Genomic DNA, 16,881 nt, shown 5'->3' on the forward strand with positions numbered 1-16,881 from the left:
GTGTTGATTTATATGTCACCTGAATGTAATTTGTTACCTTTGATGCTCTTATACTGCTACAACAGTTGATGAACGGACCAGAAGATTTTTCTGGAGTGCCCGTTCCGGCTGCTTGCGCGCAAAAAGGGCGATTTTTTCAGCGCGCTGCTAAGATCATGCGCCTGTTGAAGATGATCTGAGTGCACATCAAAGACGTGTAGGCCGTGACTCCGAGTAATCATGTTTGGTACGGAAAACCATGACATGGACAATGTAAACAATGAACTTTTTTTTGCGAGAAATGTAAACAATGAACTTGCATACAATGAATGTCAAGAGAGACAAACTTGCATACAATGAACAAAGAATCTAATACTATAATGCATCACAAGTCACATCACTCGCAACACGTACAAAAAAAAAATCAATGTACAATTCATCGTCACAAGCTGACACGAGAAGGAACGGAAAGCATCGAAACATGGACAAAAATGTACACTTTCTATACCCCAAAATGAATGTACAATGCGTCTACTCTTATTTGGGCTTGACCTCGAAGTAGGGCATGTAATCCGACGCGTCGCCGGCGCCGCCGTAGGACGACCGGGTGATCTCCACGTCGCTGTACGGGTGCGAGGGCGCGCCCCTGCCCGCGCCGTCGAACTCGGTGGCCGACGACCCGGCCGAGTTGGACCCCTCGCCGTCGGGCTCGTTGAGCAGCATGGCCTCCACCTCCTTGACGACGGTGCCCATGGTGGGCCGCGCCGCCGCGGACTCGTCCACGCACTGCATCGCCAGCTGCACGAACCGCCGGAACCCGGGCGTCCGCGCGGCGTCCCGGATCGCCGGGTCGACGATGGCGCGCAGGCCGTAGTAGTCCCGGTCGGCCGGGTCGATGGCCTGCCTCACCTCCCGCACCACGTATTTCCCCTTCTCGATCGGCTGCCTCCCGCTCACCAGCTCCAGCATCACCACCCCGAAGCTGTACACGTCGCTCTTCTCCGACAGCTGCTGCGTCATGTAGTACTCCGGGTCCAAATATCCCTGCCAAAAATGCACACATGATTAATTGGCAGATCATATCGAGCAACTGATCGAGGTGAAAAATGTAGCAGTGGTTATGATCGTTACCAGTGTTCCTTTGACTTGGGTGGAGACGTGGCCCTTCTCAGTGTCGGCGACGAGCTTGGAGAGCCCGAAGTCGGCGACCTTGGCTTTGAGGTTCTCGTCGAGGAGGATGTTGGTGGACTTGATGTCGCGGTGGATGATCGGCGGGTCGGCGAGCTCGTGAAGGTACGCCAGCCCCCTCGCCGACCCGAGCGCGATCCTCAGCCTCTTCTTCCAGCCCAGGTACGTCCCTCTAACTGCAAACGTGCAGTTCCATCAATTTTGAGCACAAGCGAAATGGTAAACAACTAACGCAAATGTAGATCAGGGGCATTGTCAGTGGAGAGGTTTGGGACTCAGTAATTCAGATGTGCTTACCAACAAGGTTCTCTCTGAGAGTCCCACCGGCGACGAACTCGTAAACCAACATCTGCTCCCCTTGCTGGAAGCAGAAGCCGATCAAGCTCACCAGGTTCCTGTGGTGAACCCGGGACAGCAGCTCGATCTCGTTCTTGAACTCTGGCGCGCCCTGCATCGACCCGGACTGCGCCCGCTTTATCGCCACCCGTATTCCGTCTACGAGTGTTCCCTTGTACACCTATTGACACATCACAGTGAGTAAGCCAGTGCGGTTGGCTAAATTGTGCTTCAACTGTTTTCAGGAATAAGATGGATAAATGAGCTGATGCGGTTTTCAATTGTTACCTTTCCATAGCCTCCTGCGCCTATCTCATGGCTATCTGCAAAGTTGTCAGTGCAGCTTTTCAGCTCCTCGAAGGAGAAGAACCTCGCTCCTTTCAGCTGTGGAGCTCCTCCGCTGTCTTTCTGCGTCGCCCCCCACGAAGCTGGAATTTCAGAGAAATGATCAGATCAGTTTCAACCTTGATTGTCCATGTCATGGTTGCTTTTGGATGTTCAGTTCATCACAGATTGTTCAACAGTGATGCTACTGGTATAATAACAGAAACTGCAAGACCAGTTTGTATATTTATCCTTACCAAAAGGGTCGGTGCTTCGTTCTTTTAGTTCCTTGTTCCTTCTCTTCTGTCGCAAAGCGAATAGTCCCACCAAAATGAGGGCGATCACAAGAACCCCACCGGCCACTGCGATTCCAGCAACAGCACCTGTACTGAACTTCGATTTTTTGCCACCAGCAACTGACACAGAATGTTTAAATAGTTAGTTTCACACCGCCACGCTGCTTCAAATCTTCAATTTTAAACAGGGGAAACTCAAGTACCTATAAAGGGGACATATGGATCTGCAATGAAGAAGTAAGGCCCGAATATTGGCGGTGGCTTGTAGGTCTGGTTGCTGAGAAGAAACCCAATGCGGCTCACTTCAGACACGTTGAAGAGCGTCCCCGTTGACGGGAACAGACTCACTTGAACTTGGAGGTAGTTGTCCTCGTTGAAGTGGATACGGTTCAGGACAACTGCACCTTCACGCAGACTCAGTAGCCTCCAGAGGGTTTCCTCCAGTTGCTGAAAGTTAGCGGTGCTCGACACATCCTTGAAGGACGGCGCTCTGAAGACCATCTTGCCATTGTACGAATAGGCGCAGCCGCAGTTTGCAGGGTTCTGATCCTGACCACTTTGGCACCCACGTGCCGTGTTACATTTGGCCATGCTAGTGCTGTATGCTATCACGTTCGGTTTCTGGACGGTGCAGAATGCTACAGTGGGTTTATCGGAGCACACTGGATTCAGGGCAAGCCTGTATGCAGATTTTGAGAAAAAACAGAGGCATGTCAGTGAATGCATGCAGAAAGGAAGTAATGGCCAGCATTTTAGGATCTTACAGCAGTGTCTTTTTGTAGTTTGAAATGCCAGCGACATCAACTATGACGTTTTCTTGGAAATCCACGGTTTGCAGTTGTGTGCCGATGCTGCCTGGCATCGTAAGTGTTCCGCTCAACTGGTTTTTGCTCATTACACTGTACCATCATCAATACAAACACGTGAACATGAGAATGACTTATTTTTCTTTTCTTATTGAAGTTACTATGAGTATAGTTTGCTAGAAAAATTACACTTCATGCAGCTGGGGCAAATTGAAGAGTTCCTGGGGGACCTCGCCAGTGAGCCTCGCAGAAGACATCGATCTGAGTGATAACAAGAATATCATGATAAGTATGACATCATCAAAACAAATCGTTGCTTTAGAGAGTCAACCTTTTAAGATAACTCACATTGAAGAAATATTTGTTAGATTTGTGAACCAGCCTGGGATTACTGACGCGGTAAAACTGTTGTTGCTTAAATCCCTGGTTATTAAAGCACAGACTAGTCAGTATTTTCCGAGATTGTTTTATATCACTGGGCAATGCAGCATGAAAGCATTATAGTTAGGTTCTTACACAACATTTAACACGTTCATGCTGCTGAGATTTGGCAGTGATCCAGTTAGCTTGTTGCTTGCCAAGTTCCTGCAGAAAGCATTTTCAGTAACAGGTATCTCCAGTCTAAAAAAATATTATCTTGACTAGTCTTGTAAGACACTTACAGCTCATTTAGGTTGACCAAGTTGGTGATGTTAGGAACTGCTCCTGCAAATTGGTTCCTATCCAGTCGGCTGTCGAAGACGAGAAATGTGTCAACGATTGTGATAAAAACAACTCTTGAGGAAAATGTGTGTTTCATTGTGCTGAAGCTACTCACAGTACTTGGAGCGAGGTAATGCTTCCAAGCTCACGCGGAATTGGGCCTGTGAACTGATTGCTATCAAACAATCTGAAAAAAAAATGAAAAGAAATATTAGAAGGATATATTTATCGATATAAGATAAATTGGAAAGTTTGGCAATCCCTTACATGTGTATGAGGGTCATATTAGGCTTGAAGAGGCCTGTAAGCGTTCCAGATAGTTGGTTCTTGTTAAAATGGCTGTCCACCAATCAAAGTTTAGAACAACGAAACAACCGGAAGAGACGTGCTTGCAAACCGATGATCTTCCTTGATAGATCAAGACAAAAAGAGTAGTATCAAACTTACAAGTGCTTCGTGTTGGTAAGAAGGTCAAGGCCCGGTGTCGTTCCTGTTGAGATAGGGACACTTCCTGTGATGGCATTATCTGCCAGATCTAGCCAGAAGAGTTTTGAGAGTAGGCCAAGCTGAGGAGGTATTGTGCCCGTCAACTTGTTCGAATTCAGTGCCCTATATATCGATAACGTTCAACAGAACCAGTTAGTTTTTCTCTCCAATCAAAAGAAATAAGACGAGGAGTTTGCGAATGTGAGAAGTTTCATTAGAATCAAGCTAGCTACTTACAGGAATGTCATCTGCAGGAGGTTGCCTAGTTCTTTAGGTATGCCCCCGCTGAAGCTGCAACCAGCCAAGATCCTGACAAGCACATCGAAAGCGATTCAGTAAGTCTGTTTGGTCAACTGTTATTGCATCAGGAGCAGAAGGGTTGAGAACAATGATCAATTAATGCATCGCTTACAGTGTCGTAAGCTGCGCAAGGTTCCCAATCGAAGCGGGGATCGTACCACTGAGACCACTGTTGAACGAAAGGTCACTGCAATGCAAATGCTCGTGTTAGAGAGTCCACATATCAGCAGCAGGACTTCAGAACTTTTACATACAGTCTCATCTAGATTTTGTTCCATGCAATATTAAATTGAGGCATCTCTACTTTTCCTTCATTTTCAAATATATTACCTAATCCATGTTCACTGCCAAACTATCAAAAAGTTGAAAAGAAAAACCAACTACCAAAACTTAGACATGGTAACCTTGAATTGGTCTGCTCATTTTCTATATTTTTTTTCAGGACTTGGTCAGACTTCTCTTAAGAAAGCAGAGTTCATAAACTAGAAGGAAAACTGCTCTGACTGGTTCAATAGCCCGAACAATGGCAGCTTGGAGGCAGCGATTTCATGGTGGGCGACGCGAGGCGACAACTTACAGGAACATGAGCTGGCTGAGCTGCCCGATGCTGTCGCTGAGCGTGCCCTGCATGTTGACGCTGGATAGCCGCCTGCAAAAACAAACCAGAGGAAATTGGTATGATGAGATGAGGCACACACTTGGCTGTTGAAGGAGCTGCGGGCCGGGGGACGCGATCGATTTGATTGTACTCCACTCACAGCGACGTGACCCTCCCGTTGCCGGCGCACATGATCCCGTCCCACGGGGCGCCGCAGGGGTCGCCGGAGTTCCAGCTCGACGGGTAGTTGCTCCACGCGCCCATCACCGCCCGGAGCGCCGCGACTGCCCCGGCAAAAAAACCACACACAACAAACAAGTTCAGCTCAGCTCAGCTGGGTTGGGCGGAGAGGCGTGAAATGAAATGGAACGGAGCTTTTTGGCTGACTGACCGTCGTCCGGGTTGGTCTGGCAGAGCCCCGCCGGCACGGTGGCTGCCACCAGCAGCAGGAGCAGCCGCGCCCGCCGCGTCGCCGCGTCCATTCTCTATCCACGGGCCAGTCCACGACGGACGGGACAGGGACAAGGGTGGGCGCCTGACTCGACCACTTGCCGGAGCCTCGCCCGGCCGGAAGCACGCACTTTCGCCGGAGCGAGCAGAGCGCCGCCGCGCTTCTTGCCCTTTGCCTATCGTCTACCTGGCTGGCTCCTCTGGTCGTCGGCTGGAAACTCTGGCGCGCTCTCTCTCTCTCTCTATCTCTCTGGCAAAAGTCGGAGACGGGAAGGAGGCGGGCACGGCAGGGCGTATAAATCCTACCAACCCAACGCCAGCAGCCTGCTTGCTTCTTCCCCGACGCAGCGCGGAGGAGGGAAGAGGTCAACCCACCCGGGGGCAAGGCGAGGCGAGGCGAGGCGAGCGATTGATAAGACGCACGCGTTCAGACAAGACAGCCGGGTTTGCACTGCGCCACGTTGGTCAAACTAACCGCGCCGAGCGGCCGGGAGGAAAGAGGGACGAGAGCGGACTGCGCATTTCCACCATCTTTTTATGCATATTCAAATCCTCAATGAAAATTAGAAGTTTTCTCGGGACAAGAACAAAATTTAAATTCCCATCAGAAGTTTTCTCGGGAAAATTAGAAAGATCCCCATGGCCGTGGGACGACGACCTGCTGGTGGCCTGTAGCCATCGCCGCCGGACACCCAGTTCCAGCTCCGCGCCCGGTTGCAGTTGCATGATTTGCGCGTAGGCGTTGCCGTCGTCGTCTTAATTAGCTGCTCATTCTTTTATCCGTGGCTAGCTAGTGGTCTGGTCTGGGTGCTCGCCCGGCCATCGGCTTAAAAATCCAACGACCAGCCTTTGAGTGCGTCGTGTTTGTGGAGATTAGTTTATACGCCGAGGAAAACATCCCCGGGTGGTTGACAATTGAAAGGGCATCGACCTTTCTAGCGGCAGGGGAAGGGGCATGCATCATGATGCAACTGGGATGAGGGCCAATCGGTTGGCCCGGCAGGTGGCTGGATCGATCTATCTATCCATCGTCCGTCCGGCAGTCCTCCGGCCGGGTACGGTGTTTATGTTTGTTGTTTAGCTCGTGGGCTGACGATTTTTAATGCCAGCGTCGGGTCCCGGGGTAGTAGTGGCTGATGGCGACGTCGACGGCGACTTTCTATATCCAAGCCTCGGTCTCTTATTGATTGGAACAGTTGAGGCCGGGCTCTGCAACTGGATCGAATGTGCATCCTCGACGTATTCATATGCATTGCATGTATTTCTCTCACCATCCAGGAGGCAGAGAGGCGTATGAATGCGTGTACGGCCTGCAAGTTGAGGGAGAGTGGACGTGAGCCCCGGTCAGTGACCTGCTCCTGGTCAGAGAACAACAGCCAGCCTGCCTGCACGCGTGCTCCGCTCCTCCATCCCCTCCAAATCCGGTGTCCCCGTCGAGGCCTCGCTCTCTCCCCTAGCGCAGAGACTTCGATGTGGGTCGCCGGCCACCGGACTGTACTTCCTTCGCCTTCCGCAGCTCCAGCCTCCCGCCTCCTTGGCGGCGGTAAAATGGCAGCCAGGAACTGGTCCCGGCATACCACGCACGGGGGCACGTCGGCCCTCGTCACCACGGACGCAGGCAGGCACAGGCCACGGAGAATTAATCCTCGATGGTTCTACCTTTGACAGTTTCATGCATAGTGGTAAACTTGCATCGTGCTTCATACTACTAATAATATTATAGCATGGACTAACCCGTAATAAACCCTTTAAAAAACATGCTCCACAAATAATACACAATGCTAACCAAGCAAGCAACGTTTTCGATACGCGCAACACGGCGGCGGCGACGCGAAAATCATCCAAATCGCAAACCGGGGCAGATGGTTAACAGGGATAATTACCTGGTCAACAAGGCTGTGATTTCAGACTAAAATCAAAATGTGACGTCTCAGCTAGCAAACACGGCGGGCGAGTGCCCAGGGTTCCAGTTCTATATATGCCTCGCAAGAAAAGAAAACGCTGATTGGGTTGAGGAGTCTGATGGAGGAGGGTGTGCACATTAGTTTCTGATTCCATCTACAAAACAGGTCAACCTTACATAAAACATGTGTTGTGCCCTCAGTACCGCCTCGCCTTGGACTCGCTCCTCGCGAGGATCATCCCGGAGAGCTTGTCGACCTCGTAAAGGATCCCGGCAGAGAATAGGAAGCTGCGGCCACGTGGAGCAAGCAACAAAATAAGCAAGTCAGATAGTTCATGAGGAACTGTGGCACCAAGTAATCATCGGAAAAAGGTAAAAGCAGCAAAATGAGCATAATACGGAAAAGACAGATCTTAAGTTACTTAAATGGCAGAACTCTTGATATATTTGTTTTTGTAAATGGTGCCCTGCCCTTTCTAGATCCTTCAAGGGGGATAGTCACTAGCATCATTGTGTTGGTGCCAACCAGGCTTCCTTTACTGGTAGATTGCTATGTGTCCAACACACAAAACACTTGGAAAATGCTGCCTCGTCATGTGACCAGGGTATACATAAGCTAAGGCTGCTAAGCTTCTTCATCATGTACCAGACTAACATAAGCTAAGTCAGCTAAGATCTTCACAATGCACCACAATAATATAAGCTCTATCAGACCATGTGAGCACCAGAATGTCAACACCATGGTGAATGTAGCAAATAATTTCAGCCAACATAACTATAAAATGTGATTATTACAATATTTTCAGAATAACTTTAGCTCCTCTCCTAGCTAATCATGATTGTTGGGTGACAGAATTTTTCCGACTAGCTGAGGAACTTTTGTCGCATACAAGTATATATGTATATGCAACAATAACTCGTTCTAATCTGACAGGCTATAGAAGGATCACTAATTTAGATGGATTTTGCTCAGCTGCTAATCATGCATCCTATAACTACTGTCAACATCAAACAATAGGTAACCTACAGTTGGCAATGCTGTTATACGGAGAGTATTGTCTAATCTAATACAGTTCTTAGCAACATGCAAAAGCTTAAGGTGTTATTTACAGTACCAGCACACTAAACTTTGTATGTATTCGTTACCTTATATTCCCATCTACTATTGCAAACACGAGGAAATAAAAAATTCATAAGCATAATTCCATTAGCACATCTAAGATTAGCATTTCTGAACAAGGAATCATCAAGGTCTATCAGTTCTATCATGGGACCATACAACTATTAACGACTTGAACAAAGAATTGGCGAAGTATGTTAAAGGAATCATACCATGTTGTGATGCAAACGCGGTGGACAGTGCCAGCTACAATAAGAGCAACAAGTTCTGCTACAACAACTGCATGAAAAGAACAGAAATGATGACAGATGGTTCAAGTTCAAAAATGAGAGAAAACATGAGAATGAAGTATATACCTGCACCCCACCCAGTTCTAACACCACTAGCTTCTTGGTAATTACCGATAAACTGCAAAACTTGCTCTAGTTAGCACATTAAAAAAATCTATGCAGCAAAGTAATAATTGTTGTTTGCTCATAAAGGAAATGACGACTACAGAAATCATCATTCCTATTTAGAACACAAAACCATACAAGGGTGTCAGTCAAATGTATATAGCATGCATGCTTCCTAGTTGGGTCTGCTTTCACTATTTTCTCGTTACAGAAAACAAAACTGACAAAAGATAAACTTATGTATAGCCATCTGTGGGGGTTTTGGGGTTTAGGAAATGCTTCGCCATGTTGAAGCCAGAGTGGATTCCAATACAAAAACAAGGTCCCCTTTGGTGTCTTCGGCGGATTTAAAGTGACATGAACCCACAAAACTACCACAATTAAGGCTTGTCACTGGTCATAACTTTTTAGTACTATATACCTAAATATTTTGTTGAATCGGGAGAAGGGTACCTTCACACAGCGCCTCCCCTCCTGTCTTGTTGCCTGCGTAAGTGTGTGTCTTGGATGTGGCGGCTCTATCTGGGGCAGGGGGAAGAGGGGCTCCTCTTCTAGGTCAGCACCTCTCATGGGCTTGGGCCCAAGAGACAGATCTTGATGGGCTAGGGCCCATACCGGTTCAACACTCCCCCTCAAGATGGGTGGTAGATGTCTATCATCCCCATCTTGTCACACGCCAAGTTACAGTCCTTTGTTCCCAGTCCCTTTGTCAAGCAATCTGCAAACTGCTGCCCAGAGCTGACATGAGTAAGGTTGATGATCCCAGCATCAAGTTTCTCTTTAATGAAGAAGCGATCAATTTCCACATGCTTCGTCCTATCATGTTGAACTGGGTTATTAGCAATGGCTATAGCTGACTGATTGTCACACCACACCCTTAAGGGTCCCTTCCTCAAGAGTTTCAACTCGCATAGTAGGTGCTTCACCCAGAGCATATCACACAATCCTTGAGATAATGCTCTATATTCAGCTTCTGCTGTTGATCTAGACACAACATTCTGTTTCTTGCTTCTCCATGACACCAAATTTCCTCCCACAAACACACAGTAACCTGAAGTTGATCGTCTATCATCTTGACAGCTAGCCCAATCAGAGTCACTATAGCCATCCACCTCTAGATGTCCACTCTTCGCAAACCACAACCCTTTACCCGGAGTCCCCTTCAAGTATCTCAGGATTCTGTGAACAATATCAAGATGCCCTCTCCTTGGTTCATGCATGTATCTGCTCACCACCCCCACGGCATACGTAATGTCAGGCCTAGTATGACACAAGTACAATAACCTCCCAACCAGCTTCTGATAATCTTCCTTATTCACTAGCTCACCTGATTGTGCTGTTACTTGATGATTTTGTTCAATTGGAGTAGGGGCTGCACGACATCCCATCATGCCCATGTCACTCAAAAGATCCAAGGTGTATTTTCGTTGGCACAAAGATATTCCCTTCTCTGTCCGGGCCACTTCTATGCCAAGGAAGTACTTTAGATTTCCTAAGTCTTTTACCTCAAACTCCTTGCTCAGACACCCCTTCACTCTCTTTATTTCCTCCTCATCATCTCCAGTGATGATGATATCATCAACATACACTGCAACAATGGTGATCTTCTTATTAGTGTGTCTATAAAACACCGTGTGGTCACCATTACATTGGCCATACCCCATATTCCAAACAGCTCGTCTGAACCTATCAAACCATGCCCTCGGCGATTGCTTCAGACCATACAAGGATTTCTTCAGCCTGCATACCTTCCCCGTAGTCTGTTCTGTGCCAAAACCTGGCGGTATCTCCATGTATACCTCTTCTTTCAAGTCACCATGTAAGAAGGCATTCTTGACATCTAACTGGTGCAATTTCCACCCAAAGTTTGCAGCACACGAGACTAATACCCGTACCGTGTTCATCTTTGCAACTGGAGCAAATGTCTCATCATAGTCAACTCCATAAGTTTGACTATATCCTCTGGCAACCAATCTAGCCTTATACCGTTCCACCTTGCCCTCAGGATTCTGCTTCACAGTAAAAATCCACTTACAACTCACTGCTTTCTTTCCTGCCGGCAATGTGGTTAGCACCCATGTCTTGTTTTTTTTCAATGCTTCTAACTCCTCTATCATCGATTCACGCCACTTCGGATCTTGCTTTGCAGCCTTCCAATCCCTAGGGATAGACACAGTTTGCAGAGAGGCAACAAACGCCTTATATGAAGGTGACAAAGCCTTGTAAGACACAAAATTGCCAATATCAAGGTCATCACAAGCATCATCCTTTGGCAGAGCCTTCCTTGCTACCTCACCCTTCCTTGCCGCTTCACGTGTAGGTTTTCGCAATGCAATGGGCAGCTCCACTGTGTCAGATGAGCTTGCCTCACTGCCTTGCTGCTCCCCCTGCACTCTTGCCTCACTGCCTTGCTGCTCCCCCTGCACTCTTGCCTCCCTGCCTTGCTGCTCCCCCTGCACTTGTGGTTGCCGCCGAGAGTACACCAGGGTATTCGTCTGCCATCGATCCCGAACAGGAACCTGGAGAGCACCAATCTTAAGTGTATCGACAGTTGGCTCGGCATGAGCCCGCACATCATGATCAGTGATGGTACTAACCGGAATTGTACCCACTATTGGTTGAACCTGAGCCTGCACATCATTATCAGTGTTAATGTCCACAGGATCACCGTGAGTATGAGACACATCCTTCTCCCCCTCTTGACCATCATGCACAGGGTGTAGGTGGTCAAGCTCTGCAAACAACAGACTGAGATCCGTCGGCTCACCATAGAATGGCTCAGACTCCCTGAATGTAACGTCCATACTTACAAACCTGCGTTTTTCAGAGGGACACCAACATTTATACCCCTGCTGACTAGACGAGTATCCCAGAAAGACACACTTCACTGCCCGAGAATCAAGCTTGCCAACAGATGGTCGGTGATCACGAACAAAGCAGGTACTGCCAAACAACTTTGGGGGAACAACAAACTTATTATCTCCAATGATCAACTCAGACGGAGATTTCATGCCAAGTATCCTGGAAGGTGTTCGGTTGATCAAGTATGTGGCTGTCATAACTGCATCATCCCACAAGAACTTAGGCACATTCATGGTAAACATCAACGACCGAGCAACCTCAAGAACATGACGATTCTTCCGTTCGGCCACTCCATTCTGAGGGGGGGTGTCCGGACATGAAGTTTGATGAAGAATCCCATGGTCAGCCATGAAAGCCCCAAAAATGTTGTTCACATACTCCGTTCCATTGTCCGTCCTGAGCACCTTGACCTGTACCTGAAACTGGTTCTTTACAAGAGCATGGAAGTTCTGAAAACAGCTAAACACCTCATCCTTGTGACGCATCAAGTAAATCCAAGTCATGCGAGAATAGCAGTCAATAAAGGTAGCAAAATACTTCTTCCCATTCATTGACACCACTGGGCTAGTCCATACATCCAAATGAATAAGCATAAAAGGAGATATGCTCCTGAGCCCCTTACTCACATATGAGGCCCGTGTGTGTTTTGCATATTCACAAGCATCGCATGTCAGCTTGCCTTTGCCTATGCCACACATAACATCCGGAAATATTCTACTCATCTTATCAAAAGATACATGCCCCATCCTACAATGATGGATCATCGCCTGCTTCTCCTTATCCTCCATGGTCACAGCACACACCAAGTCTGGCTGCACCTCCTGGTCCATGTACCAGAGCCCCCTACGCCTGGTGCCAGTCCCAACCGTCTGGCTCGTCTGTCGCTCCTGAATCAAGCAACCGAACTTGTCAAGGATCACACGACAGTCCATTTGATCAATGAGTGCACTGAAAGAGACCAAATTGACAGGAAAGGCTGGCACATGTAAAACTGACGATAGGGAAATGGTCGGAGTACACTTTATGTACCAACCCCGATGACTGGTTGTTTTGTGCCATCAGCCGTTTGTATAGTGCCCGTGTGAGAGAGAGGATGCTTAGTGTAAGATTCGAACACACATGAGTTACTAGCAACATGCTTAGATGCTCCAGAGTCAAGAACCCACTCTGGAGCACTCTCATTAGTAGCAAGAGATGCTCTTTCCGGATTACCTTCATCAGTGGAGGCCCAGTGAGCAAAGTCTCCATAGGCAACATCATCTACATCTTTGCCTTTGGACGTCCCAGTGTCTCCTGCAACGGCCATGTGAGCCCGCTGACCCCCTGAGTGTCCTGAGTAGCCACCTCTACCTCTAGAAGCCTGGCTCCATGAGGTCTCTGAGTATCCACCTCTGCCTCGAGCACTTCTACCTCTGCCTGCTCCCCCTCTGTTATATCCCCTGCCTCTGCCACGAGTTGGACATTCTCTCTTCCAGTGACCTACCTCCCCACAGATATGACATTTGGTGGGATCTCCCCACTCCATGCGCTCAGTGACTGCAAATGTCGAAGCTGGCACAACCTTCATGGCTGCATGCTCAAGGGATAGGCGCACCTCCTCTTGAGTCATCGCTGCAATAGCCTCAGGAATGGTAGGCAGACTAGGTTGGTGCAACAGGGAAGCCTTCCTGCCATCAAAGCAACCTTTGAGGCCAGCCAAAAATTTCAGCACACGCCTACGTGCCATCCACTTATGGCCTGACTCTATTGAAGCCGCATCATAGAGTTCCAAGGGATCACAGTTATCCTGGTCAGCCCACAGAGCCTGCAGTTCTGCCACGTATGTCATCACTGACATGCCATCATCTTGACGCAGCAACCTAATCTTGTCCTCAATCTGAGCAATGAGCATGACATTGCCCTTGCCAGAGTATTGAGTGGACAGAATCTTCCATATCTCAGCAGGTGAGGATAGCCCCTCCACAGAGCGTCCAATGGAGGGCACCACGGAGTTCAACAACCACACCATAAGTACAGAGTGGATGACCTTCCACCTCTTGCCCTCTGCACTACTCGTGTCCCTTGGTTCTACAACGGTGCCCAACAAATATCCATCAAGCTCCTTCTGCTCCACAGCCCACAAAGCCCTTCTGGACCAGCTCAAATAATTTGTTGCCCCCTCTAGCTTCATGTCCAGGGGCGACATTTCAAGCTTTTGAGCCACTTCCTGTCGAGGAACGATGGCCCCAGAGTTGGACTCCGCGAGGATCTTAGCGAGCTTCTCCAAAGCCTCGGCAAGACCAGTTGGTTCAGCCATCGTTTGGCGGGATGAGCAGCAACAGCAAAACTCAGCCTCGGAGAGTCTTTTTTCCAAGGAGCACCACCACCACCACCACAACACCAGCAGCTCAGCAAGCTCCCAGGAATAGCACAAGGCAGCAGCAGCTGCTGCAGATCCTCCTCTGTTCAGCAGCACCAACAGCAGCAGCTCCCCGCCTCAGCCTGACTCGCACGCAGCCCAAATCCGCTGCCGCCTTCTTCCTCCTCCTCCTCTTCTTCCCGCCGCAGCCGCCTGCACAGCCCGCAGCAGCCCTCCTCGGCCGCCCCCTTCGCAGCTAGCCACCCCAGGGACACGAAGCAGGACAAGAGGAAGCAGCTCCCTCCCGGCCGCGTTGCAGCTCCTCGAGCCCAGCCCAGCCGCCGCCGCGCGCACCACAACAGACCCGCCGCCTCACGCACGCACGAGCCTCCTTTCTCGCCTGACCCCGCTGGGCCCCACCGCCGCCTCTCCAGCGAGGGACTACGCCGCCACCTTCGTCGCCTGGCTCGATACCATGTTGAATCGGGAGAAGGGTACCTTCACACAGCGCCTCCCCTCCTGTCTTGTTGCCTGCGTAAGTGTGTGTCTTGGATGTGGCGGCTCTATCTGGGGCAGGGGGAAGAGGGGCTCCTCTTCTAGGTCAGCACCTCTCATGGGCTTGGGCCCAAGAGACAGATCTTGATGGGCTAGGGCCCATACCGGTTCAACATATTTTACCACAACGTCAATTATACTTCAGGAGCTTAATATATTAGAACAAACAAGCTTATGTCTCCAAGATTGTTGGATTTGAGAAGTCAACTCTTCATGGCTCCAGCTGGAGACAAATACTTTCTCGTCTGTATCTAGACAAATCTAAGACAAGAATTTTGGGACGGAGGTAATACTAGACAAACACAACCTTAGCTGCTACTTATGATTGCTCACATTGTGGGAAGTAATTGGCAACTGAGCCTACATAACAGAGCAATGCAAGTTTCGGATCAAGGGATATTTATATCTTAGATAGAAGAGCAATGTGATAGGGTATTTTTCTGTTTGTGAAGCTACTCTAGGTCCACAAAACTGAAGCTGAAGAACACATAAAACCTGCAGAAACTAGCTATCAGACGTCACATGATCGAGAATTCTATCCTGCACTGCTGAATGTTGCTACACTGGATACAAGAATCATTGCAAATCACATGCCCATTTGCTACACCCTAAACATTTTTTAGAGAGAAAAAAACCACAACCTACGAGTATCAGTACACTATCAATCAGGTGAGAGGGGCTTATCCACCACCACGACTAATTAAGAAGCAGAAAGGAAGGGAGGGATGAGAGGATTGACGCACGGCGAGGAGGAGGAGGAAGAGGAGGGAGCTGACGAATCCGCCGGCGATGGTCTTGAGCTCGGACGCGGCGAACCAGCCCCGGTACATCTCCAGCAGCGACAGCGTCACCGCGAACAGCAGCAGCGACAGCAGCATCGACCGCCCCGTGCTCGCCATCTGCGACACCAGATCTCCGACAGCCAGCGGATAACGAAATCAACAACCTCGCACCCAACCCAAGAACCAAAATCATCAGGAGAACGGAGATCCTCACCTGGACCGGGTAGGATCGGAGATCTGAGGCGGCAGCGCGAGGGGGCAGTAGGGTTTTGGCGCTGCCGCTTCTTCTTCCCCCAGTCCGTCTCCGGTCTCGCGAGCTGAGTGGTGTGGTGAGATCTACCACGCCGCCGAGTCGTCGTCGCCAGGAGACGACGGTGCAGGCCGTATTGGGCCGACGACCCAGAGGCCGATGGGCCCCATTTCGGGCGTATGGACGGCTTGGTTGGAATGTTTGTTTGCTTACCGGGCCGCATATGGGCCGTTGGTTAGGGCCTGATGAAAGCGGACGCGCACCGCCGTCCGCCGCTCCGTTCCCCCATCCGTCCCCCCTCCCCCCCGGTCGCACTCGTTCTGCTGCTCCCCGCATCGTCGCCGTCCTCCTCCTCCGCCGCGGCGCCTCGACGCGGAGAGATCCGCGCGCGGGGCCTGGCCGCCGTCGCTTCGTCAGGTCTCTCCCGCTCTCCCTCTCCAGAACCTCCTGCTAGAACCCTCCTCCCTTCCCGTGGGCAGGACGGCGAGTGGCCGCCGCCGTGCGCGCGCGGGGCGGGGCGGGGCAGGCTCGCTTGCTTCTGGATCCCCGCCATTTGGTCTCGCGGTCGGCCGTGGGTTCGCTGGAGGGTGGAGTGGCTTTGGAATTCCAGTAGATTCGATTTTGACGCTGGCGCTTTTCGTGCCGATGGTCGGATGCCGGGACCAACCCTGGATTGGGGCCTGGGGAATCTGAGCTGCCGATTGCTTCTGTGCTTTTGCGCGTAGCTTGATTTTTGTCAGCAATCTGTTGGAGAGTGTGGGTGGCTGTATGCTCGCGATTGCTTTGGTTCTCAGCAAGTAGGTTTTTTAGCTGTTTTTGTGCTGCAGCTGTGATTGGGAGCTTGCGAGCTTGATTCAAGCTCGCCCGCATGACACACATTAGCTTGGGCAAGCTGGGCATGCATTGCCCTGTTGCCGTGGCCGTAAATTCTTCTGGACGGAACCTTTTGCTGGTGGGAGCATCATAACCGCAGTGTTAACTTTTCTCCCCGAAGTAGTTGGAACAATATTTCTGCTCTCAATGTACAATCCAACTGGTGACCAGCATTTTATCGTCGGTTTTGGTATTACTGAGTTAGGTTTATAGTTTAGCACATGATACAAAACAGGGGTAGCTTCAGATTTTGGATAGTTGTGCAGAAATGTTTTTAGCTTCTACAAGGAGATAAGATTGACACCAAACTAGGCAAATCATGTGATGCTCCTAATTTC

General features: G+C 49.7%; 3 protein-coding genes across 7 annotated transcripts in view; 1 reads left to right on the forward strand and 2 right to left on the reverse strand.

Annotated features, from left to right (window-relative positions):
- Positions 1-244: 244 nt before the first annotated feature.
- LOC123137274 (leucine-rich repeat receptor protein kinase HPCA1) lies at positions 245-5,853 on the reverse strand. The gene is made up of 19 exons (XM_044556972.1): positions 5,407-5,853; positions 5,176-5,299; positions 4,995-5,066; positions 4,530-4,604; positions 4,355-4,426; positions 4,079-4,240; positions 3,899-3,970; positions 3,747-3,818; positions 3,592-3,660; positions 3,446-3,514; positions 3,278-3,352; positions 3,119-3,190; positions 2,888-3,022; positions 2,327-2,802; positions 2,085-2,243; positions 1,792-1,931; positions 1,465-1,684; positions 1,111-1,343; positions 245-1,023 (listed from the first exon to the last, which is right to left on the reverse strand). Exons 1-19 carry the CDS (start codon positions 5,495-5,497, stop codon positions 517-519), a joined length of 2,895 nt encoding a protein of 964 aa, XP_044412907.1. The 5' UTR covers positions 5,498-5,853; the 3' UTR covers positions 245-516.
- Positions 5,854-7,326: 1,473 nt separating this feature from the next.
- Positions 7,327-15,848, reverse strand: LOC123137307 (protein KRTCAP2 homolog). 2 transcript variants are annotated; one of them, XM_044557019.1, is made up of 5 exons: positions 15,635-15,848; positions 15,382-15,537; positions 8,845-8,896; positions 8,701-8,767; positions 7,327-7,656 (listed from the first exon to the last, which is right to left on the reverse strand). In XM_044557019.1, exons 2-5 carry the CDS (start codon positions 15,535-15,537, stop codon positions 7,566-7,568), a joined length of 366 nt encoding a protein of 121 aa, XP_044412954.1. In that variant the 5' UTR covers positions 15,635-15,848; the 3' UTR covers positions 7,327-7,565. The 2 variants fall into 2 exon arrangements, with proteins under 2 accessions (XP_044412954.1, XP_044412949.1); XM_044557014.1 differs by having other exon boundaries at positions 15,382-15,551; positions 15,635-15,818.
- Positions 15,849-15,949: 101 nt separating this feature from the next.
- LOC123137281 (probable NOT transcription complex subunit VIP2) overlaps positions 15,950-16,881 on the forward strand; it is an 8,784-nt gene continuing 7,852 nt past the window's right edge. For all 4 annotated transcript variants that reach the window (XM_044556976.1, XM_044556993.1, XM_044556987.1 and 1 more), the window contains exon 1: positions 15,950-16,087. The gene's annotated coding sequence lies outside the window, so the exon portion shown is untranslated. The remainder of the gene's footprint in view (positions 16,088-16,881) is intronic.

Source organism: Triticum aestivum, chromosome 1B (genome assembly GCF_018294505.1).
Source record: "Triticum aestivum cultivar Chinese Spring chromosome 1B, IWGSC CS RefSeq v2.1, whole genome shotgun sequence".
Classification (NCBI taxonomy): Eukaryota; Viridiplantae; Streptophyta; class Magnoliopsida; order Poales; family Poaceae; genus Triticum; species Triticum aestivum.